This window comes from Oncorhynchus nerka, linkage group LG19, assembly GCF_034236695.1.
Source record: "Oncorhynchus nerka isolate Pitt River linkage group LG19, Oner_Uvic_2.0, whole genome shotgun sequence".
In the NCBI taxonomy this organism is placed as follows: Eukaryota; Metazoa; Chordata; class Actinopteri; order Salmoniformes; family Salmonidae; genus Oncorhynchus; species Oncorhynchus nerka.
In genome coordinates, this window is record NC_088414.1 from 13,819,060 (window position 1) to 13,845,792 (window position 26,733).

Sequence of the window (26,733 nt, forward strand, 5' to 3'; positions counted from 1 at the left end):
ATAAAAATTCAGCAGGTCTGAGACCCCCTGGGCCCTCGCAATTTGCACTCTGAGCTATGTGTTTGTTGTGTAAAAATGGGCTGTATTTATGGAGCAAAAATAAATGGAACCATATTACCACTAGAGGATGCTATCACTCAGTTTGATGCAAAGCTACCTGGTCCTCAACCAGACCGCTCTCTGTGTAAACACCCATTCTCTTACTTAGCTTATTAGAAGAGTTCTCGCATTTTCTATTTACCTCAGTGATCGTAATTTGAGTAATTCAGCAGATACTCTTATCCAGAGCGACTTACAGTAGTGAGTAAATACACACACACAAACACACCTGTCTCTCACTCACTCACTCACTCACTCACTCACTCACTCACTGCTGAATATCACTTAAGCAGAGTAAGAGCTCCAGTGCTGTGTCTAAAGATGCTATTGACTTTGCAGTGAAAGAAAGAGAGACTGCCATGCCATGCTGCCCCTGCCAAGTTTCCCCTCCTCAACATCACTGGCCTGTCCTATGTACTAATAATGACCGCTCAATGCTGGTCTGACATGGACAGACAGGGAATATTTTATGGATCCTTAAGTAGTTTTTGCGGGTATCTGAACTTTACTTTACTATTTATATTTTTGACAACTTTTTACTTTTACCTCACTACATTCCTAAAGAAAATAATGTCATTTTTTTACTCCATTTTTTACTCCATACATTTTCCCTGACACCCAAAAGTACCAAAAGTTACATTTTGACAGGAAAATTGTCAATTTCACGCACTTATCAAAAGAACATCCCTGGTCATCCCTACTGCCTCTGATCTGGCGGACACACTAACAAATGCTTCATTTGTAAATTAATGTCTGAGTGTTGAAGTGTGCCCTGGATATCCGTAAATAAAAAATATACAATTGTGCTGTCTGGTTTGCATAATATAAGCAATTTGAAATTATGAATACTTTTACTTTTACTTTTGATACTTAAGTATATTTGAGCAATTCCATTTACTTTTAGTATATTTAAAACAAAATACTTTCAGACTTTTACTCAAGTAGTATGACATTTGAGTACTTTTTCCACCACTGGTTGAAGCATCCATCATCAATAGGAATGACAACCGTTGTGTTCTCAGATATTCAAAAACGTGTCTTATAAGAGTAAGAGAACAAGAAAAAAGCCATAGATGTTGTAGTTCGGAGGAAGGGAAAGAGGATACCTAGTCAGTTGCACAACAGAATGCATTCAACCGAAATGTGTCTTCTGCATTTAACCCACTCCCTCTGAATCAGATGTAGAGTAGCTGTGCTCAATTTTTTTCCAGAGTCAGTGTCAGCTGAGGTAAAATAACTAGAGCAGCTCATAGCCCAGCCTTCCAACCAGTCAGTCAGTCAGACGAGGACAGTCTCTGCCCAGAGCACAGTCAGCAGTGGTGGAAAATATATACTTAAAATATACTTAAGTATCAAAAGTAAAAGTATGAATACTTCCTAAATGCTTATTATTAAGCAAAGCAGGTGGTACTATTTTCTTGTTTTTAAAATGTACAGATGGTGGCACACTTCAACATAATTTACAAAAGATGCATTTGAGTTTAATGGGTCCACCAAATCAGAGGCAGTAGGGATGAACACGTTATTTTGTGTGTGAATTGGACCATTTTCCTGTCATGCTAAGCATTCAAAATGTAACGAGTACTTTTGGGTGTCAGGGAAAATGTATGGAGTAAAACGTACAATATTTTCTTTAGGAATATAGCAAAGTAAAAGACATGTAAAAGACATGTTCCCAGCACAGGAAGATGTGCAGACACAACACTGAGGGGTTGCCTTCAGCACACACACACGCACGCACGCACACACACACACACACACACATATTAAAGGGCAGGCATAGCGGGGTGCCTGTGACTCATGCCTTGATAAAAGAGGTCTGACGATGTAATGGGAAATTATTTGATTTGGATTTTATTTACTGTTGATATGGATTTATATGGAACGTATTGGAGCAACAACGGCTCAGCTGCGAAGTGGTAGGCCACACAAGCTCACAGAATGGTACCGCCGAGTGCTGAAGCATGTAGTGTGTGTAAATCGTCTGTTGCATCACTCACTACTGAGTTCCAAACTGCCTCTGGAAGCAACGTCAGCACAATGTTCGTCGGAAGCTTCAGAAAATGTTTTTTTTTTTATGGCAGAGCAGCCACACACAAGCCTACATTTGGTGGAGGAGGAATAATGGTCTGGGGCTGTTTTTCATGGTTCGGATTAGGTCCCTCAGTTCCAGTGAAGCGGAATCTTAACGCTATGGCGTACAATAACATTCTAGACGATTCTGCTTCCAACTTTGATGCAACAGTTTGGGGAAGGCCCTTTCCTGTTTCAGCATGACAATACCCCTGTGCACAAAGTGAGGTTCATACAGAAATGGTTTGTCGAAATTGGTGTGGAAGAACTTGACTGGCCTAACCTCAACCCCATCAAACACCTTTGGGATAAATTGGAACGCCCGCTGCGAGCCAGGCCTAACTGCCCAACATCAGTGCCTGACCTCACTAATGCTCTTTTGGCTGAATGGAAGCAAGTCCCCGCAGCAATGTTCCAACTTCCAGTTGAAGGCCTTCCCAATTAGAGTGGAGGCTGTTATAGCAGCAAAAGGGGGACCAAATCCATATTAATTGCCATGATTTTGGAATGAGATGTTCGACGAGCAGCTGTCCTCATACTTTTGATCATGTAGTGTATGTAATAAACATAATTGTATGTGGGGGAAGACACAGACAAGACGCAGACAGACACATTCCCTCGGGCCAAGGGAAACAGGAGTTACTTACCATGTAAGTAAAATATTTTATTATGTTGTTTTCACTTTACCGTTACATTGACATTTTAGTAATTTAGCAGTTGCTCTTATTCAGAGCGACTTACAGTTAGTGCATTCATCTTCATCACTTGTTAGTCTATAACTACTGATGTTCCTACCTTTGACCTGTTTAACTGCCAGTATCAAATGCTTGCCATTGTTGAAGACTGAGCCGTGGACACATTGATAATGAATCGAAATCTGGAAAAATTTGGAAAAAGTGAAGGGGGTCTGACTACTTTCTGAATGCACTATACTTAATGAAACCACAGTAACAGGGCAGGAGCTTAGCAACCAACGTGAAATAGGCTACAGATCTGAGAGGTCCTTACTGTACAAGCATTAGACAGCCTTACATTGTGTTTTAATATCTCGACATCATAATAACTGAAAGTAGAATAACATATATAAGTCTACTTACTGTTGGCCTACTGTTTCTGCCTGAACTCTTGACCTGTAACAGACCCATATCCTTATCAACATTAATCACAGCAGGATACTGTCGAGACCTCCTCTCCATCACCGGCACTTGGAGATAACTACTACCCACAAACCCCTTCTCTCTCTCTAATCGTCCTGTTGTGTGTGGCGCCATGGTGATGAGGTCTTAATCTCTGACACCACGCTAAGGCAGGACAGATGGCCACCACCTGACCAAGGAACCATAGAAACAGCACCCCGCCTCTGAGGTCAGATATGTCATTCGTCATGGACACTGGAGAAATCTACCGCAATCCACCTGATAAGGAAGCGAAGGTGCAGGAAGATCAGAGAGTAAATGACCTCATTTAACTTTTCATGTGTATAACTTCTCTAAATGTATGATCCCATTTGCCCATTTTTTTAAATAATCATTCGAAAATGTATAAAGACCAAAGACCAAAACATTCAGTCCAGGTGTACCTTAATTCTATTTTTTATTATTTTTAGCAATTCTCAATACGCCTTTTAGGGGCTCTGACAGTCCTTTTTGGTCGTTCTGCTGTTCTGACTGAATTGTCCATTTCTAAAGGCATTTTACACTTCAGCAGTATCCTCCTGATGATCCTCAGTCCCTTGAGTGAATGGCTGAAGCCTTAGATCTACTCTGTTTCGTCTCAGTTGTGATCCATGCTCTGTTTGGTACTCATAGGATCGCGATGCAACTTCTCTCTGCACACACCCTTGCTGCATCCAGGTTCCTATAGTGATGTATCTGAGTCGTACATGATCTCCAGGTTTCAGTTCAGGCAAGTGTCTTGCACTTTTGTCGTGTCGCTGTTTTTGATTGTCTTTCTGGTCTTCCTTCGCGAGGTTGACTTTGTGAGCACCTCTGGGTGTTAGCCAGTCCTCATGGATGGGTAGGTTGGTTCTAATGCGACGTCCCATCAATTTTGTGCAGGTGAAAGTCCGTTCTGCAGCGGTGCGCTGCTGTAGATCATCAGATTTTTTTAGGAAATCCTCCTTTCCATCGTGTGCCTTTTTCATCAGGCTTTTGACCATTTTGACTGAACTCTCTGCTAAGCCGTTGGACCTTGGGAAGTTGGGGCTGGAGGTGTTGTGTCGGAATCCCCAGTCATTAGCGAACTATCGGAATTCGGAACTTGAGAACTGCGGGCCATTGTCCGAGTACAGTTCAGACGCAGCCATGTCTTGCAAAGACTGATTTCAGGTAGGTGATTACAGCTTTGCTGGAGGAAGTTGGCAGTGTTGCTACTTCAGGGTAGTTTGAGTAGTAGTCGGTAACAACAATGTGACTTTTGCCATTGCTGTCAAAAAAGTCAACTCCAACTTTGTAGTTGGGTACTGAATGAAGCATTAGCGGCTGTGCTTGCTGCTTTGGCCTGTAGGTCAAACACAGTTCACATGAAGCAGTGGTCTGGCTGATTTCCTGGTTCATTCTTGGCCAGTACAATACTTCTTGTGCTCCTCTTTGCATTTTTCCTCACCCAAGTGGCCCTCGTGTATTTTCTGTAGCATTTCTTTGCGTAGTGTCATGGGAATGACAATCTTGTTGCCTTTGAACACTATGTCATCCACAAAGGTGAGCTCTGCTCTGCACATCCAGTAATCCTGTATTCTCCTTGGACAGTTGTTTTTCTGTGCATGCCATCCTATCAGTGTTGTTTCTTTCAACTCTGTTATTGTTTGGTCAGCTGCGGTCTCTCTTTTGATCTGATCCATTCTCTCAGAAGAAACAGGAAGTGATGCTACGATCATGGCGGCGTAGGCCTGAATCTCAGTGTTTTTCTGTGTGTCGAAGCTCTCTTTCTTTTCGACTGCTCGGGAAAGAGTGTCGGCGGCGAACATGAATTTCCCGGAGTATAGATCATCTTCACATCATACTTTTGCAGTCTGAGAAGAAGAAGTTACAGGTCTGTGAGAGCCAGAAATCTTGCTTGTTTGTAGGTGACCAAATACTTATTTTCCACCATAATTTGCAAATAAATTCATTAAAAATCCTACAATGTGATTTTCTGGATTTTTTTTCTCATTTTGTCTGTCATAGTTGAAGTGTACCTATGATGAACATTACAGGTCTCTCTCATCTTTTTAAGTGGGAGAACTTGCACAATTGGTGGCTGACTAAATACTTTTTTGCCCCACTGTATATCTTGACCAAAAATACAGATGCCTTTTAAATTCTCATATGTGTTAACAAATACGACTAATAAATCTGTGGCTAAAATAAATAAAATATGGGTGGGAGATTGGACAACCATGTCTAATTCCTCTAGTAATAGAGAAACGAGGGTATGTTCTATTACTCATAGCCACCAAACTGCTAGTATCACTATACATCATCCTTATCACTTTACAGAAATTCTCCCCGCACCCAAAAGTAGAGAGAGTTCAAAAGTAGAGTTGTGCTCTAAAGTGTCAATCATTTTTACAAAATCTAAAAACAATATAACCCCATCTTCTTCTATGAACTCACTGTAACCTTTTTTCAGCCTATTAGCATAGACATTGGCTTGTGACTTATAGTTGCCAACAACGTGATTGGTCTCCAATTGTCAGAGTAAAAGAGAGTCCTTCTTTGGTTTTGGGAATAAGAACTGCCATGTAGTAACTATCATTAATGTGTTTGACTGTTATTTTATAAAATAATTACATACCTCGTTCAATTATTATGCAAATAAATTAATCATATAACAATTCATTAAGTAGTAATCTGGGAATCTGTCACCAAGGAAAAAGTTATTTAACGAGTTACTATCTCCTGACTAAACTCTAAAGATATAAATATCTCTTACATCAGTCAGTCAATTAATTAATTATTATTTACCTTATCAGTCTCATTCTGAATGTCGCAAAATTCCCTAGCATAAATTATGAACGATATACAAATTGGCCTAATTATTTATTTATTAACTAACTAAATAATCAAACAGAAATACATAAACACAGTATAGTTATTGGTTACAAACACAATGCAATGAAAGGTCTCTGGTGGACTAAACCGATATGACAGCTTGTTACACAAAATGGCGGATTCAAAAGAGAGGGACAGAGAGAGACAAAGGAATTCCACGATCGTACATACAGCTGATAACTATGCTCATGGAAATGTGAATACTTTGCTCATGAACAGGAGCTCATTTGAAAGAATTGCAATGTACATATTTACGTGTGGATGTCTTTGCTGTCTCTCTGTTGATAACACTCAATCCATCTACGGGAAGTAATTTGACAGAAAGTCTCTGGTTGTCCGCCTGAGGTCAGCATGTCCTTTGTAGCTGTAGCGTCTCTGTCTCGGGGTGTCTGTTAGACCGGATCTTCCAGAGGAAGTGTTCGTTCGAATGGATCTTTCAAAGTACCACCCGGTGGTTCTTGTCAAGTTTACTAGACTAAACAGCTCCAGTCTTCTTCTTCTTCTTCGAGAAAGAGATTTTCAGAGTTTCTAACCATTTCGTACTTTTCAGCTCACGCGGTCAGTCACGCTGGTCTAATGTAGAGCTAGATCCTTTTTACACGCCTGTAGCAATCCGGCAATGTACTGGTCTCTAGAGATTTCAATGCCTACCATTTCAACGTGCAGCCACGCTCCACGTTTTTCTCATCTCATAAAATCGAACCATTCGTGACGTCAAGTTCAACCGCATCCGCCTGCTTGGTCTGGTATGTTAATTCTTCACGAGGGGTTTTATGCACTCTGGCAAATGGGGCGTTCCATGACGCCGACATAATGTCTGTGCTCACGTGGGTGTGGTCACTGACTGGGTAAGACTTTATATGAACAACTATTCTCTCATTTAAAAGGCTAACATCACATCTTCTCACAAATAGTTTCATATTTAATCATATAAGTTCCTCAACATTTAGATGTGAATCTGATAACTGGGCCGTATATATTTGTAGAGGTACAGTTATTTAGTTATACCGTCCTTCATGATATCACAAAACAACAACTGTTGGACTTGTCTATTCTTTAAATACCCACGGATCATTCCCAATGTTTGGATAACAGAAATATTGTTTTATTATCCAGCCTTTTGATGTTCTAGTTTTGGCTGTAGAAAGAGTGTATTTACTTATTAATAATCACTTCAAGATCATCAGATATAATACATTAACATACATGGATGAAATGCTTTACCTAGTCTGCCTACTTTTCTCCAAATTAAAGAAATAATATGTAATTTCTCACCTTTCTCAATCCATTTGGCCTTGAGCGGATGAAGGCACGCTGTACCTTATCGTTGTATATGTCGTCCATTTCATATTGCCATTTAGCAAGCTCAGCTTTTTTCATCATCATTTAAATCAAGTTTACTGCTCAGCCTGTTAACATCAACAATAATATAATTATTTTTTGAGGTAGCATTTCATCAGTAGTGATGGCAAGACATCGAATTCTGAATTGAATAATTTCCCATTTGTTAGTATCAGAAAGAGCAGAATCGAGACAGGTCTCTCTGATAAGATCTTTAGACTGTAAACAAAAATGATAATTATTTAAAAGAAAATAGTTACATTTCCAGTGTCCTTTAGAAAAACTATTGTCATCATCAAAACAAAAAGAAAGGACAATGGTCTGTCAGAGGAGCTAAGGAAATACTACATTCACTGACAAGATTCAGAAGATTGGACGATACCAAAAAATAATCAATTCTAGAGTTGAATCTTCTGTCGCTAGTTGTAAGAGTTCAACCAATAAAATAGTTTTAAAGTTGGATTCTGAGAGCGCCAAATATCGGAAAGTTGAAAATTGGAGCGGAAATGAAGAATTGAGTCATTAAAACAATGGGCTGAATGCCTGGTGGGATACCTATCCATCAGGTCATCAGGTCATCAGGGGCAACCATTATAATCACCTCCAACAATAATGTTATCTGTTGAGTAGTCGTTTTTTTCAACTCAGTTAAGAGTTTGCTAATAGATGATAGAAGAAGATTGTATGTTAAAACCTTAAATAGTTACCAATATGTAACGTGACCCATTATATTTGAAAACAGTAGTTATCCAGAGACCCTCATCATCACACGTGCTTTCTAAAACTGTACTTGGAAAATGTCTAAAAGTGATTGCCACACCAGCAGCATGAGATGAGCCATGATCTTGTCACCCTATTGTGATGTCACCCTATTGTGAAGTCCAACATTTTAAGTCAACACCTGAGGAATATGTCTCTTGTTCAGGGATAAAAAGGAAAGAGAAATGTTGAAGGAGAAGAGTATCTGAGAATAAACAGGGACCCTGAATAATATAAAAGTAACATAAGCGCTTTAGAATTATCTTGACGAACAGTAACGACCATATAAAAGAAAAGTAATGGATATATCGTGTAATAACATATCTTATGTTAATAATTTACATCTTCAATTGAACTCTCAAACGTTAAATGAATAAATAAAACTCTGAAGACTAATCAAGCCATATGAAGGAAATAAATTGAGATTTACTTACATGATATCGATCTTGAAACAAAGTGAAATAACTAAAAACGGACTGATATTTTAGCAAGCCATCAAATGACAGCAAACAACAAACACACTTAGTGTGCTTACCTTGGTTAATGTTTACATACAAAACTCGCCACTACAAAACAATATGGCCCTATGCAATATCACCTACAGTGCCCTCGGAAAGTATTCAGACCCCTTGACTTTTTCCACATTTTGTTACGTTACAGCCTTATTCTAAAATGGATCGAATTAAAATAATTCCTCAGCAAACTACACGAAATACCCCATAACGACAAAGCAAAAACAGTTTTTAGAAATGTTTTCAAATGTATTAAAAAAGAAAACAGAAATACCTTATTTACATAAGTATACAGACTCTTTGCTATGAGACTCTAAATTGAGCTCAGGTGCATCCTGTTTCCATTGATCATCCTTGAGATGTTTCTACAACTTCACTGGAGTCCACCTGTGGTAAAAAATAAATTGATTGGACAAGATTTGGAAAGGTACACAGTTGACAGGTGATGTCAGAGTAAAAACCAAGCAACGAGGTCGAAGGAATTGTCCATAGAGCGCTGAGACAGGATTGTGTCGGGGCACAGATCCGGGGAAGGGTAACAAAAAATGTCTGCAGCATTGAAGGTCCCCAAGAACACAGTGGCCTCCATCATTTTTAAATGTAAGAAGTTTGGAACCACCAAGACTCTTCCTAGAGCTGGCCGCCTGGCCAAACTGAGCAATTGGGGGAGAAGGGTCTTGGTCAGGAAAGTGACCTAAAACCTGATGGTCACTCTGGCAGAGTGCTACAGTTCCTCTGTGGAGATGGGAGAACCTTCCAGAAGGACAACCATCTCTGCAGCACTCCACCAATCAGGCCTTTGTTGTAGAGGGGCCCAACGGAAGCCACTCCTCAGTAAAAGGTACACGACAGCCAGTTTGCCATTAGGCACCTAAAGGACTCTCAGACCATGAGAAACAAGATTCTCTAGTCTGATGAAACCAAGATTGAACTCTTTGGCCTGAGTTCCAAGCATCATGTCTGGAGGAAACCTTGAACCATCCCTACAGTGAAGCATGGAGGTGGCAGCATCATGCTGTGGGAATGTTTTTCAGCGGCAGGTACTGGGAGACTAGTCAAGATTGAGGCAAAGATGAATGGAGCAAAGTACAGAGAGATCCTTGATGAAAACCTGCTCCAGAGCTCTCAGGCCCTCTGACTGTGGCGAAGGTTTACCTTCCAACAGGACATTGTCCCTAAGCATACAGCCAAGACAACACAGGAGTGGCTTCAGGACAAGTCTCAGAATGTCCTTGAGTGGCCCAGCCAGAGCCCGGACTTGAACCCGATCGAACATCTCTGGAGAGACATGAAAATTGCTGTGTTAAGCAATGCTCCCCGTCCAACCTGACAGATCTTGCGAGGATCTGCAGAGAAGAATGGGAGCAACTCGCAAAACACTGGTGTGCCAGGCCTTTAGCGTCATACCCAAGAAGACTCGAGGCTGTAATCGTTGCCAAAGGTGCTTGAACAAAGTACTGAGTAAAGGGTCTGAATACTTGTGTAAATGTGATGTTTCAGTTTTACATTTTTATAAATTAGCAAAAATGTCTAAAAACTGTTTTTGCTTTGTCATTATGGGGTATTGTGTAGGTTGATGAGGCGGGGAAAACTATTTAATACATTTTAGAATAAGGCTGAACCTAACAAAATGTGGAAGAATTCAAGGGTTCTGAATACTTTCCGAAGGCACAGTATATGCTGTGTTCAGATAAACGGTTGCATGAATAAAGGAAGTGTGATCATAATCATTAGGATAAGATATCCTAAATTCCCCCTAGCCTTCAGATGTGAGCCAAATGGCACACTTGCACTTGATACTGTATGTGTTTTTAGGCTATGGATGAGAAAGAGAACTTGACATTTCCAAACGTTTATGCGGCTTCGCGATCTATTGACAGCAAGGGTTGCATTAAATAGGCACAATATTTTTTTTATGATGCATTTGAAGTGAATTCATTCGCAAAAAACATACAGACAAAGCATTCACTGTGAAAGTTGATACAAGTAGGCCCTTCATACTGTATATAGGCTACGTGCAGCACTTTGTTCAATTTATCTGAATCAGTTATTTGCTTTCTTGCTCAAATCGCGAGCAACACCTGCCAAACTCAGACATTTCTCTCAAAACACAGGAATGTCAATTCGCACGGGACTACTTTTCCCTAAAAAACAGTAGGTCACTCTGGCTGGAATTGTTACTCTCCTGCCATGTAGAAATTACTGACATGGCGGATTCGGACGGGAGGAAAATTACAGATGTGGTGTTTTGTGCTCATGCGCCTTAAATAGATTACCCCACCTCCCCCAGTAAAACTAATCTTGTCCGAATAGGGTTTATGTCATGGATAGAGTATGTGTTCTTAATGTTTGGACACTTCGTGTGTGTGTGTGTGTGTGTGTGTGTGTGTGTGTGTGTGTGTGTGTGTGTGTGTGTGTGTGCATTGTTCAATCAATTGGTGAAAGAGAGCCTCAAATACCACATTCATTTGTACATATCCACTGTATACATGATTTGCGGCAGCGTTGGTTCCTGTTTCAAACACGTCTTCGGTCACGTTTGTGTGGGTCAATCAAAAATACCCTAATGATTGGACGACAATAGATTCTCCCACAATACAGGTGATGGCTGCAGGATGAACTTGGAGAAGAGCAACTGCAGGAACATGCAGTTGACTGCAGCCAAAACTTCAATAACTTTGGTCACGTGATTTTTTGATAAAGTGCAAAACACTTTGAAAGGCGGTGACCAACCTGACAGATCTCATCTCCTTAACATCTTCTTAATTCACTGTAAAACCAAATAAGTTCTGGCTACTCAAACATTTTGATGAAAGTGATTCCCCAAAAAAGATCTGTTAAGAAACGTATAAAGCTGAAGTGAGCAGTACTACCTTAATATGAGTAATACAAATGTTTTTTAGAGTAAGGTATATGTAAGTTTAATGACCCCACTAAGCCACGCACGCAATAATTTCCCAATGTACCTTGCCTTTTCGATTGAATTGTGGAGTTACCACCCATGACTGTATTTGTTAGTGACAGAGACATGTTTGTTGAATTCATACTTTGTCAGTTCTGTGACCTTCACCAAGTGAGACCTATCTAATCGCACTTAATATATCTGGGTACATTTATTTAAAGTGATTTTGTAGTCATTACTCAAACTGATAGTGTCACAGTGGGTTCAAATTTGAGATGTATCAGCTGTAAAAAAATATATATAATAATTATGCCCCCACTAAGCCACGCCTCCAATATATACTGTGTGCTTTGTCTTTTTCGAGTGAATTGTAGTTACCACCAGGAGCACAACTTTCACTGAAATTGCATTTTTTGTCCCCCTCAGTTTTAATATTGGAAAGTGATAGGAAACGAGGCAACGGTGTGCTTTTGTCAAGTCCTGACCATGGAAAGCCTGTATTTTCTATGGTAGAGTAGGTCAGGGCGTGACTAGGGGTGTTTAGTCTAGTTTATTATTTCTATGTGGGGTTCTAGGTTTATTTTTCTATGTTGGTGTTTGTGTATGATTCCCAATTAGAGGCAGCTGGTAATCGTTGTCTCTAATTGGGGATCATACTTAAGTTGCATTTTTCCCACCTGTGGGTTATGGGATATTGTTTATGTTAAGTTCCTGGTTAGCACTGCATTGTCGTCACGGTTCGTTTATTCTTTATTTTGTTTTGTATTTGCTTAAAGTTTCACTATCATTAAAATATGTGGAACTCAACATACGCTGCGCCTTGGTCCGACCATTATTATTACGAACAACTTGATAGCTTTAGGACCATGCGGACGCTTCCGAGCGGTCGGGTAGGCTGTTTGGAGTGTTTATCCGACTGCATATAAGGAATATATATATATATTTCTATAAGTCCCCCCACTTCTAAAAACAACAGTTTTGGTTACCACCCATGGCTGTATTTGTTAGTGACAGAGACATGGTTGTCAAATTTGTTTAGTTTCAGCCATGTGGCCTTCACCAAGTGAGTTCCTAGATGCATGTTATCATTATAATTAAATTATTTATGACAATACATTACATATCTCATAAGGCCTTAATTTGATGCCTAGCTTCACCCCAATAGAGTGGCCTAAAACTCATGGTTTTACATGCCACATTGGGTCTGCGAGTTGGGTTGCAGAATTCTGTTCATTTTCCCCAAATTCCCAGATTTTCAAAACATCCTGGTTGAAGGATCTCCGGGAACCTTCCAACTGGGATTTCTGGGATGCTTGGGCAATTTATTAGAATTTTGCAAGTCACGTTATGCTGATTTGCAAAGTGATGTGTAATTCCTATTGGAATTAGTGACGTTACATTTGATACCACAAAATAAATAACGTTGTTTTCTAAACTATTCTAATATGTTGGATTTAATGCACCTGTTACTGTGATGGTTGTTCCAGTTTAGATGATTGAGGTAGTCTCAGTATTTCATCTTCTTTACTCAGTCATTTTTTTTGCAGGTTGTGTGGTGATTAACAATGCTACTTGTTGGACATCCTAATTCTGGTTGTATTAAAATAGGACGTACACATCACTTTGCCAGCCAATATACATTTACATTTACATTTAAGTCATTTAGCAGACGCTCTTATCCAGAGCGACTTAATGTGGTTTGCTGGCCTTAATGTGGCTTTTAAATCAGGAGATTCCTAACACCGCTGTGTTAGGTTATAACCAGGTCCTCAAAGAAAGGCCTTACGATGGATGTAATGTAATGTCATAAATAATACAATTTTAAAAACTAATAAGGCTGGTGAAATTGTTCATTGAGGGTTCTAGGAAGAACCCTCCAAAGATAAAATGGTTCTCGGTACTGCACCTTCATAGGGGTTCTATGAAGAACCTTCAGATGATCAAATGTTTATTGGTAGAACCCTTCATAGAGGGTTTTAGGCATAACCCTTCATAGTGGGTTCTAGCTAAAACCATATACAGGGGATTCTCTAAGAACCCTAAATAGAGGGGTCTAGATTGAACCCTCTCTGCAAAGGGTTTTACCCAGCACCAAAAAGGGTTCCCCTATGAGGACAAACCGAATAACCCTGTATGGTTATACGCACCTTTTTTTCCTAAGAGTGTAGCTGTCTGGCTTTCATGTCCTTGTCTTTTGAACACTCCTTTCATGTCAAAAGCGTCTTCTTTTTTTTAACATAATTGTCAGACAGTCAAGATAGGCTTTGTTCTAATTAATATGTACACATCTGTTTATTGTGATGTATCTTACCATATCAAAAACTGGGGATTCACAATGAGGGGAGCTGGATAATGTAATTAAGGGAATACTAGGGAATGCCGTGATATTATCAAATCAAATGTTATTTGTCACATGCGCCAAATACAACAGGTAATTTGATTTAAGGCACTTGGGAATGAACGGCATATATGCAGTTGTAAAAAAAATCTACTGCAATATATCGTTTTACAAATACAACTAAAAAGGTCTTTGTTTGTGGATAGCAAATTGCATTTGTGGAAAGCGATTTACATTTGTGGATTGGTGATTTACATTTGTCGATTGGTGATTTACATTTGTGGACTGGTGATTTACATTTGCGGAAAGTGATTTACATTTGTGGATTGGTGATTTACATTTATGGTAAGTGATTTACATTTGTGGAAAGTGATTTACATTTGTGAAAACATTTGGCATGATATTGATCCCATAGTTTGATTCGCTGTGGATGGGACCAAGAGCGCACCAGAGCACCGATTTATCGTGTCCCTCTCCTCCCCCAGTTGCAAATCATGACACAATGTCTAGGGGTATAAAAGCAGGACCACTCCTTTCACGGCGCACTGTAAGTCTGGTGACGATCACTCAACTCCGTAGCCGGACAGGGGTGTGTGCTGCCTGGTGTGAATGCGAGGATGGCGACGCTTGTGGAGTCCGCAGATATTGAGACTTTAAGTAGCTCGAGCAACGTTATGGCATCCCCGATGTCCGCGAGTCTCTCGCACCGTTTTGTTGACAACAAATTTTACCTGCTTGTGGTTATTGGGGAAATGGTCACGGAGGATCACTTGAAGTGTGCCATTGCCGATATAGAAAAAGGTAAGAAGATTGAGGGATGGGATATCCTATTACGATTTTGAGGATGTGGGGTAGGCTAGCCTATGATGGTAGCGGCAGCAACAACATACTTTGTCATAGGCTACAACTATACTCTATCTTATTTGGAATATTGTGAGAAGAACTAGCCTAGGCCTACATCACGCGCCAAGTCTGGATCCATGCTTTTGAAACTTCGGCTACTTTACGCATAACACTATCTAATTTTGGATGTATCCACTTCCATAGGCATTATTGACAATGATGCTCTCGGGCAACCAGAAAAAACGTGAACATGATAGTGTTGTTGTTAAAGTGATGTGTTATTGCAGGCTGCGCGCACGGCCCATCCCAGTGTGGTATCTGCAAATCTGTGGTTAACGCAAATCAAACAGATGGCATCGGTCCACACCTCAACACCCTTCCCCCCTTCACCTTCCTCCATACACCATTTCTATAGGACAGAATATAGTATGTTATGGAAAGGTATAGCCTACCTTTCCATAACATAATATATTCTGCAGTGTTACTTTAAATCAGTCACACACGTGGAAAAGCTGTCGGGATTCGGGAATGATTCAGCATTCTTATTGTGCGTCAATGAGACATGTTTTTGCTTTTCTTGGGGATGTGATGCGGATCAGGGCCAGGATATAAGACCACCTGCGTCAATACATTTGTCATGTTTTGGTTTAGTGCATCCGTTGTTTCGTTGTCGGAAATGTATTCATAGGCCTACTGTTATAGAGGGGCCAGGGCCTATATTATGCCCTTTACCCACACCTAAACTATAAAAATATATATATTTTTGGTGTTACATAGCATCGCTACACTTTGCATTCGCACTTACTGAGACAGCTTTTGTTCCACAGTGTCACATTTTGCCTATGGGAACAACAAAGGAGGGTGTAGGCTAGGCTTCTTATTGGCCGGTGTGCGCACTCCAATAGTTCCATATTTTGAACACGATGTTGCTTTATGTACATGCGTGATAACACTCCTATTGCTGCTGCATCTTAAATCATCCACCGTGCCCGCCCCAACAGGACCCATCCCATTCCTCATCCTTGCTTTCTCATTCCTGTATCATGGTCTCTCTCATCCGACACCGGCATGTAGGCGTGGCCCACTCCGCACTGCGGTCCCTACGGAAAGTCGTAGGGAGCAGTATTCAAACATAAACATAAAGGCGTTTGGGAATGACGGTGCTTGTTTCGTCTGTCAGCATTGGTTGGGCCTTGGGTGGTCATACAGGTTGGCATGACAAGAAGAAACTGTGGCGGTAGAAAAAAATGTGTGGGCGGATTACAGCGCCATGTTTCGTAAACGTGTGGAACACTGAAAAACCTGCTGAGGCCTACTGCACAGGAATGATCAATGACAATTAATGCTGTGGTTTTCTCCTATATTCTATTGTTTACAGTATAAACACACTATTAACAGAATTGCATGGATTATAAAAACAACATATGATGGAATCCTACACGTTCATATTTTAGGCCATATTCACAAAAAAAGATGTTTATGCTTAGTAGATGGGGCCTATATTTTGAAGAGTTATTTATGAATTATGATGGCAAATCTGTTCATATGCCTTTGCTAAAAGAATGCATGCTTTACATGAATTCCCTAAGGGATTTTAAAGGGAAAACTAGACATTTGTTTTGAAACCTATTATAATATTTATGCATTTGTTATTATTATGTGTTTGGTTGCGTTCTTGGCTAGCTTGTTGCATGTGTTGTTTAATGTCTGGTTTGAACGGGTCATGTCAGATATCAATCAGGAATTGGACACAGCTGCATCATGCTGTGCACACAGTTCCAGTAATGCTTCGTCATCTTCTAGCAGGGCATTTTCTCTCCTGATGAATCAATCAGCACAGACCAGGCTTCACCCTTTGGTGTTCTACTGTTTGTGTCTTCATCACCTCCATGATGTTATCCCTGGACTTGACCGTGTCCAGACTGCTTGCAAATACGTTGCACCTTATTTTGTCCTATAGGCCTACTGGTTGTTATCTGCACTTTGGGGTCAATGTTGTTACTGTCTTGTATTACAGTGTGGCAAAAAAAGTATTTAGTCAGCCACCAATTGTGCAAGTTCTCCCACTTAAAAAGATGAGAGAGGCCTGTAATTTTCATCATAGGTACACTTCAACTATGACGGAGAAAATGAGGTAAAAAAATCCAGAAAATCACATTGTAGGATTTTTAATGAATTTATTTGCAAATTATGGTGGAAAATACGTATTTGGTCAATAACAAAAGTTTATCTCAATACTTTGTTATATACCCTTTGTTGGCAATGACAGAGGTCAAACGTTTTCTGTAAGTCTTCACAAGGTTTTCACACACTGTTGCTGGTATTTTGGCCCATTCCTCCATGCAGATCTCCTCTAGAGCAGTGATGTTTTGGGGCTGTTGCTGGGCAACATGGACTTTCAACTCCCTCCAAAGATTTTCTATGGGGTTGAGATCTGGAGACTGGCTAGGCCACTCCAGGACCTTGAAATGCTTCTTACGAAGCCACTCCTTCGTTGCCCGGGCGGTGTGTTTGGGATCATTGTCATGCTGAAAGACCCAGCCACGTTTCATCTTCAATGCCCTTGCTGATGGAAGGAGGTTTTCACTCAAAATCTCACAATACATGGCTCCATTCATTCTTTCCTTTACACGGATCAGTCGTCCTGGTCCCTTTGCAGAAAAACAGCCCCAAAGCATGATGTTTCCACCCCCATGCTTCACAGTAGGTATGGTGTTCTTTGGATGCAACTCAGCATTCTTTGTCCTCCAAACACGGCGAGTTGAGTTTTTACCAAAAAGTTATATTTTGGTATCATCTGACCATATGACATTCTCCCAATCGTCTTCTGGATCATCCAAATGCTCTCTAGCAAACTTCAGACGGGCCTGGACATGTACTGGCTTAAGCAGGGGGACACGTCTGGCACTGCAGGATTTGAGTCCCTGGCAGCGTAGTGTGTTACTGATGGTAGGCTTTGTTACTTTGGTCCCAGCTCTCTGCAGGTCATTCACTAGGTCCCCCCGTGTGGTTCTGGGATTTTTGCTCACCGTTCCTGTGATCATTTTGACTTCACGGGGTGAGATCTTGCGTGGAGCCCCAGATCGAGGGAGATTATCAGTGGTCTTGTATGTCTTCCATTTCCTAATAATTGCTACCACAGTTGATTTCTTCAAACCAAGCTGCTTACCTATTGCAGATTAAGTCTTCCCAGCCTGGTGCAGGTCTACAATTTTGTTTCTAGTGTCCTTTGACAGCTCTTTGGTCTTGGCCATAGTGGAGTTTGGAGTGTAACTGTTTGAGGTTGTGGACAGGTGTCTTTTATACTGATAACAAGTTCAAACAGGTGCCATTAATACAGGTAACGAGTGGAGGACAGAGGAGCCTCTTAAAGAAGAAGTTACAGGTCTGTGAGAGCCAGAAATCTTGCTTGTTTGTAGGTGACCAAATACTTATTTTCCACCATAATTTGCAAATAAATTCATAAAAAATCCTACAATGTGATTTTCTGGATTTTTCTCATTTTGTCTGTCATAGTTGAAGTGTACCTATGATGAAAATTACAGGCCTCTCTCATCTTTTTAAGTGGGAGAACTTGCACAATTGGTGGCTGACTAAATACTTTTTTGCCCCACTGTATATATATATATATACAGTACCAGTCAAAAGTTTGGACACAGCTACTCATTCAAGGGTTTTTCTTTTTTTAACCAATTTTCTACATGGTTGAATAATAGTGACAACATCAAAATGATGAAATAACACATATGGAATCACGTAGTAACCAAAAAAAGTTTTAAACAAATCTAAATATATTTAAGATTTTAGATTCTACAAAGTACCCACCCTTTGCCTTGATGACAGCTTTGGCATTCTCTCAACCAGCTTCACCTGGAATGCTTTTCCAACAGTCTTGAAGGAGTACCCACATATGCTGAGCACATGTTGGCTGCTTTTCCTTCACTCTGCAGTCCAACTCATTCCAAACCATCTCAATTGGGTTGAGGTCAGGTGATTGTGTAGGCCAGGTCATCTGATGCAGCACGCCATCACTCTCCTTCTTGGTCAAATAGCCCTTACACAGCCTAGAGGTGTGTTGGGTCATTGTCCTGTTGAAAAACAAATGATAGTCCCACTAAGCTGATGGCGTATCACTGCAGAATGCTGTGGTAGCCATGCTGGTTAAGTGTGCCTTGAATTCTAAATAAATCACAGACAATGTCACCAGCAAAGCACCCACACCACCACACCTCCTCCTCCATGTTTCACGATGGGAACCACACATGCAGAGATCATCCATTCACCTACTCTGCGTCTCACAAAGACATGGCGGTTGGAACCAAGAATCTCAAATTTAGACTTATCAGACCAAAGGATAGATTTACACTGGTCTAATGTCTATTGCTCGTGTTTCTTGGCCCAAACAAGTGTCTTCTTCTCATTGGTGTCCTTAAGTAGTGTTTTTTTGTTGTTGCAGTAATTCAACTACGAAGGCCTGATTCACACAGTCTCCACTGAACAGTGGATGCTGAGATGTGTCTGTTATTTGAACTGTATGAAGTATTTATTTCGGCTTCAATTTGAGGTGCAGTTAACTCTAATGAACTTATCCTCTGCAGAAGAAGTAACTCTGGGTCTTCCTTTCTTGTGACGGTCCTCATGAGAGCTAGTTTCATTATCGCGCTTGATGGTTTTTGCGACTGCACTTGAAGAAACTTTCAAAGTTCTTGAAATGTTCCGGATTGACTGACCTTCATGTCTTAAAACCTCTTAGGGAAGTTCAGAATTCAAGCAGATTTTCGCAGCTTTTTGTTAAAAATCGCGCAACATTTCAGCGCCCTGCTATTCATGCCAGGAATATAGTATATGCATATGATTAGTGTGTGTGGATAGAAAACACTCAGACGTTTCCAAAACTGTTTAAATCACGCCTGTGGCATTTACAGAACGTGCGTTTCATCGAATAGTGCATGAAAATCTGTTCACTGAAAATGGAAAAATATATTCTTCCGCGACTACAGGCAATTGTTCAAAGCGAACAGAATTACATAGAGCCGAGTTTTCATTGGCTACAGCTTCCCCAGGTTGTCTAGAGTCACGTCATTTGTCGCGCAATTGATTCTTGGTCTAACCGAAACAAGGGAACTCCTTTCCTACTGTCCCCGCCCAGATTTTGGTTCGCCCTTTTCAAGACATAATTTTCTCCACAGACAAGCTAATCATTTCACATCGCCTCCTGAGGAATTTTATCGCTTATTAACGTGTACTAATACCTAAAGTTGCATTACAAAAGTATTTCGAAGTGTTTTGTGAAAATTTATCGTCGACTTTTTGAATTTAAAAAAATTACGTTACGTTATGAAATGCTATTTTTTTTTCTTTACTCGCGACGGAGTCGTAGCTCGAAATCTAGGCTATATATGGACCGATTTAATCGAAAAAAGACCCTAAATGATGTTTATGGGACATCTAGGAGTGCCAAGAAAGAAGCTCGTCAAAGGTAATGAATGTTTTATATTTTATTTCAGCGTTTTCGTTTGCGACGGCTAACGCAAAATCTGTAGTTTTAGGTGACGGTGCAGTATTTTGAGGGTGCATGGTATCAGATAATAGCTTCTCATGCTTTCCCCGAAAAGCATTTTACAAATCTGACTTGGTCGATAGATTCACAACGAGTGTAGCTTTAATTCAGTATATTGTATGTCAATTTTAATGAAAGTTTGAGGTTTATCAACCTCTATGGTGGCGCTCTTGAGCATTTCTGCTGATTGTGGTCCCCACTTCGGTACCACGTCCTCAAAGTAATGAGTGACTGTCGTTTCCCTTTGCTTATTTGACCTGTTCTTGCCATAATATGGATTTTGTCTTTTACCAAATAGGGCTATCTTCTGTATACCACCCCCACCTTGTAACAACACAACTGATTGGCTCAAATGCATTATTAAGAAGGAAAGCAATTCCACATATTACCTTTTAACCAGGCACACCTGTTAATTGAAATGCATTCCAGGTGACTACCTCATGAAGCTGGTAACTTTTTTGGTTACTACATAATGTGTTATTTCATAGTTTTGCTGTCTTCACTAGTATTCTACAATTTTCTTTATTTGTACTATTTTCTACATTGTAGAATAATCTCTCCTTGGCACTGCTGCTTACATATATATATATATATATGTATATATATATATGTATATGTATTTAAGCAGCAGTACCAATGAGAGATGATAAACAACAACATAATCCTGGTTATCATGGCTCAGCCTTGGCCAGCAGCACCACCCAAAGCACTTGGCAAACCGAAGTAAAGCACTTATAGATATTTCCATTTATAGATTTCCTCTCTCATGCCAAATGGTATATTTTAATTCCAGGACAGACCCAATGAACTGGAAGAGTGAGACCAATGTTTAATAGATGCTGGTGACAACATTGAAACTTATAATTTGAACAAATCTGGACCTGTTGCCAACCCAGCTAACACATTTGGTTCCTTGGAAGTTGTGGGAATGTACATTTTTGGTTCCCTATTGGTTCTGGGAATGAAGCCATTAGTTTCCTGACCTGTAAAACTGAATGTTTTTTCAACGTTCTGAGAACAGAAGTGAATATTTAGCCTGTTCTGAGAATGTTCATTTTATGTTGTAAATAAACAATGTATTTCTGTTTTTTTTTTATATATATATAAATTTGCAAACATTTTTTTTTTTTACTGTTTTTGCTTTGTCATTATGGGGTATTGTGTGTAGATTGCTGGAAAAACACATCAATCTTAGAATAAGGCTGCAACATAACAAAATGTGGAAAAAGTCATGGGTTCTGAATGCTTTCCGAAGGCACTGTATGTCCTGCCTCAAACATCATTATGCCTAAACCAATATACAGCTACACTGGCATCAAAAGACATTCAAATCCAAAACAATCACTGCTGCACACCAAAGCAAGGGAGATTCTGAGAACGTTTTACTTTCCTATGATGTTTTATTTACCTTCTGAGAACACAAATTACAAGTTATTTGAAGGTAATTAAATAAAGTTCTGAGAACATGTTTCAATGAGTCTTTCAATAACACTGCTAGCTTAGGTTAACTGTTTTGAACTCCAGGCACAGATAGGACACATGGAAATTCATATGCTTAGGCATTAATTATGCAAACATATTTATTTTTTATTGTGGCACGGCGTCAGTGAGATTCAAATCTATGATCTCCTGTTCTCTATCAATGGAATTAGTCCGCTGGATGGAGCTAGCATGACATGTTGTTTTAACGCATACATAGCTGTTCATTTTAGTCTATTCAAACAGACCCTATTTCAAAGGAAACAAGTGCTCATTAAGATCAGGATGGGCCAATTAGTGGGCACAGCCAACACACCTCGGCACACTTAACAAGATAGAGGATAGAGAGAGTTTTGTTGATGCTGAGAACGGAATGTAAATGTTTTTAAATAACATTCCTAGAACATTACTAATGTTTTCTTGTGTTTTTTTATGGAACGTTTTCTTAATGTTCTGAAAGCATGACTTTAAATAGAACCATGAGGAAACCTGTAGAAAACATTATGCTGAAGGACTGAAATTCTCACAGAAGAATGATGTTTCTTAACATTCTCTAAACATTTTGAGAACATTACTTTAAATAAAACCATGAGGAAACGTGAAGGAAACGTTATGCTGAGGTACTGCAATTCCCACTTAATGTTCTGAGAACCATATGTTTCTTAGAACATTATGTGCTAGCTGGGTATCCTGCAGCATTCCCAGAACATTATGGGAAGGTATGCAAATTAAACATAGGACAACCACGCTCTCACCAAGCTCTAAGAAACATATGGTTCTCACAATGTTACCTGCTAGCTGGGATGGCCCTTGATGCAACATGCATGGGGAATATTCATAGTGTGCTAGCCTCTGCCTGGCTAGCCTAGTGATAGAAGAAGTGGGTTTTTGCACTGATGTCTTTCTGTTCCTCAATCTTTTTGTTTTGTTTTCCGTGCAGGGATTCGCTCATGGGACACCAACCTCATCGACTGTAACCTAGACCAAGAACTCAAGCTCTTTGTCTCCAGACATTCAGCCCGTTTCTCTGCAGACGTACGAGGTAAGGTCAAGCACAAAACAAACGTGAAGATGTGACAACGCACCATTGGCAACTTTACAGTCTATGCGTGTTTAATGTTGGATATTCACCCTATACTTCACTTCTTTACATTTTCAGAGGATGCCTCTCGCTCTCTCTCTCTCTCTCTTGCTCTTTCTCTCCTTCTAACTCTCTCTCCTTCGTCAGGTACTAGGTGCAGTAACGCCCAGCAGTGTTTAGTGTGTGATCTCTGTGCTGTCTGTGATTGTATTATGTGTCTCTGGATCTGTAGTGTCAGAAGTGAGCTTGGTTGTCTCCCTATAGAGTGGGCAATAAAGCAGTGGTCCTGATAGACTAATAGCTAGCAGGACATGTGGCATCACAGTGGACAGGGTGACCTTGACCGGGAACAGACGTGCAGCCGACCTTTTAGCTTCACAAGGGGTCCCATTTTATAGGCCTTATTCCATAGGGATAATCTACCTAATATCCATGTTATTACATTGCAATATACAGCTTTTATTACTATGGAATATTGTCTCTGTATTGTAAAGTATAACCCATACAGGTCATGATCAGCTAGGCTGCCCATTGGGCTGATGGCTCCAGCCAAAAGAGAATAGATGGCAGGTGTCGTGGTTTGTGTTGATTACAAGCACACACCTACCTGGTGTAAGTTTGAACTGTACCTAGACAGTATACATAGATTCATATTTTTACTATCCTTGGAAGAGAACATTTCCCACATCTCCACGAGTACAAAGGCTATTTTAAGCTTAGGGGTTAGGTTTAGGGTTACAATTAGGGTTAGGGCAAGGGGTTAGGTTTAGGAGTTAGGGTTACAGGTTAAGGTTTAGGGTTTAGGGAAAATAGGGTTTTTGAATGGAAATCAATTTTAAGTCACCATGAGGATAGAAAAACAAGTGTGTTTGTTTGTGTGTGTGTTTGCCTTTATGATCTGACCTCTCTGACCTTCGGTTGTGTCATTGTCAACTGACAGCCGGTGAATCAGCAGCAGTTTGTATATTTACATACCTAGAGGTTTGCATATTCAATTTGTTTAGTTTATTCTTGCCAATGATTGTGTGATGTTGGGATATCCTTGGTGGATGCAGTGGAATACATTGAGTCATGCTACATTCAAATAATATGAAATCCTCACAAACAAACCAAAATAGATGCTAAATATAGATGAAAACCAAAGCCATTTATTACCATAGTGGTCGAACCTGGATTCTAGCTGTGTGGATTCTAGCTGTGTGTCTAGTCAAAATACACTTCTAATGTCGACCACTAAACAGTGACACAGCAGGGGTCAGTAGCCATTTTACTTTCACCTCACTGAGCATAAAAGCCTTTAAGTGAGGTGAACTGTCCTCCTCTTTATTCCTCCTGTTATCCCTCTCGCTCTCTTTCTCTCCTCCAGCCTCGCCCTCTCTTCCTCTCTGTGTGTGTGTTGTTGCCGAGCAACGCGGCCCGGGTGCAGATGCACAGGAGAACCGTGGGTAATTAGCTCGATGAACCCCCCCAGTGGCCTGGGTCTGGGCCTCACAATGACTGATGGAGGGAGGGATAGAAGGAGGGAGTTGGGGGAATGAGAGTCAGATGAACTCCTCAGTAGCCTGGGTCTCACAATAAAAGGAGGGAAGAGAGGGATGCACTGTAAAAAGAAAAAAGTTTAAAAAGAAGAAAAAATAAACATGTTGATTCAACGTACAATATGATTGTGGGTTTGCTCAATAAAATAGCATTGAAGTTGATTCAACATAGGATTGTCATTTTTTAATTTTACTAGGCTGTAACAAATTCTTATTTTCAATGACAGCCTAGGAACAGTGGGTTAACTGACTGTTCACGGGCAGAATGACAGATTTGTACCTTGTCAGCTCGGGGATATGAACTTGCAACCTTTCGGTTACTAGTCCAACGCTCTAACCACTAGAATACCCTGCCGCCCCGTAATGTAACCAGCTGCAATAGAATTGTGAGTTGGCTCAACATTTGGGCATATAGCTGACCCAACATACATTATCAAGTTAAATTGTATGTTCACTCAACTTTGAATTTCAGGTTAAGTGAACAAACAATTCAACTTGAGAATGTATTCTACCTTATTTACATATTTCCCAGAGTGCCTTTCCAGTGAATTGTAGTTACCGCCCATGCCTGTATTTGTTTAGCGACAGAGACAGCATTGTTGTATTCGATGCATTGTAGTACTTTAGCCATCACCAAGCGAGTGCCTAAGTCAAGCCTGGGCAAAGGTTGGCCTGCGGGCTATATGTGGACTGCAACTTTCAATATGGCCAATGGAATCATGCTCAGATCACAAAAATAATTTGGTTTACTAAAGTTTTGAGAAAAATATTTGTTATTCAAATTAAAAGCCCATTGAATACTTGCCTTTGTGTAATGATTTAACTCCCATGGTTTGTGGGACATTTATTTTTAAGGAACATATAAACAACTGCACGAGGACAGACAGTGACACACGACAGGCTAACACACGTCACAGTTACAAATAGTAGCTAGCTATAAATTGCGCAAAAATTTGTTTTTCAAAGATTTCAAAGAAAAGGAAAGTAGACAATGAATGTAGGGTGTTCCAGCAAGAGTGGACATAGAAATATGTCCTTATTGAGGTGTCAGGGAAAGCTGTGTGCTAAGGGTGCAAAGAGAGCATTGCTGTCTTGAAAGACTACAATTTGTCCCGACACTTCCAGATGAGGCATGCAGAGAAATATAGGAATATGTCTTCTGAGCAGACGGCAAGTGCATCAAGTGCAGAGTTGCTTTCTCATTTGCAAAAGCAGTAAGGACGTTTCACAAAACTGCATTCATTAAACAACGGAATTGCGAGAGCTAGCTACAGTTGAAGTTGGAAGTTTAGGTAGGAGTCATTAAAACTCGTTTTTCAACTACTCCACACATTTCTTGTTAACAAACTATAGTTTTGGCAAGTAGGTTAGGACATCTACTTTGTGCATGACACAAGTCATTTTTCCAACAATTGTTTACGGACAGATTATTTCACTTATAATTCACTGTATCACAATTCCAGTGGGTCAGAAGTTTACATACACTAAGTTGACTGTGCCTTTAAACAGCTTGGAAAATTCCAGAAAATTATGTCATGGCTTTAGATGCTTCTGATAGGCTAATTGACATCATTTGAGTCAATTGGAGAAGTACCTGTGGATGTATTTCAAGGCCTACCTTCAAACTCAGTGCCTCTTTGCTTGACATCATGGGAAAATCAAAAGAAATCAGCTAAGACCTCAGAAAAAAAACTGTAGACCCCCACAAGTCTGGTTCATCCTCGGGATCAATTTCCAAACGCCTGAAGGTACCACGTTCATCTGTACAAACAATAGTACGCAAGTATAAACACCATGGGACCACGCAGCCGTCATACCGCTCCGGAAGGAGACGCATTCTGTCTCCTAGAGATGAACGTACTTTGGTGTGAAAAGTGCAAATCAATCCCAGAACAACAGAAAAGGACCGTGTGAAGATCCTGGAGGAAACATGTACAAAAGTATCTATATCCACAGTATAATGAGTCCTATATTGACATAACCTGAAAGGCTGCTCAGGAAGGAAGAAGCCACTGCTCCAAAACCACCATAAAAAAGCAAGACTACGGTTTGCAACTGCAAATGGGGCAAAGATCGTACTTTTTGGAGAAATGTCCTCTGGTCTGATGAAACAAAAATAAAACTGTTTGGCCATAATGGCTATTGTTATGTTTGGAGGAAAAAGGGGGAGGCTTGCA

The 26,733-nt window shown here is 40.2% G+C and overlaps 1 protein-coding gene across 1 annotated transcript in view; it reads left to right on the forward strand.

Annotated features, from left to right (window-relative positions):
* The first annotated feature begins 14,621 nt into the window (after nucleotides 1–14,621).
* Nucleotides 14,622–26,733, forward strand: part of LOC115101078 (microtubule-associated protein 1B-like) — a 65,484-nt gene continuing 53,372 nt past the window's right edge. The window contains exons 1-2 of the mRNA XM_029620260.2: nucleotides 14,622–14,856; nucleotides 22,878–22,979. Of these exons, the coding sequence (XP_029476120.1) occupies nucleotides 14,673–14,856; nucleotides 22,878–22,979 (286 nt within the window). The 5' untranslated portion in view covers nucleotides 14,622–14,672. The remainder of the gene's footprint in view (nucleotides 14,857–22,877; nucleotides 22,980–26,733) is intronic.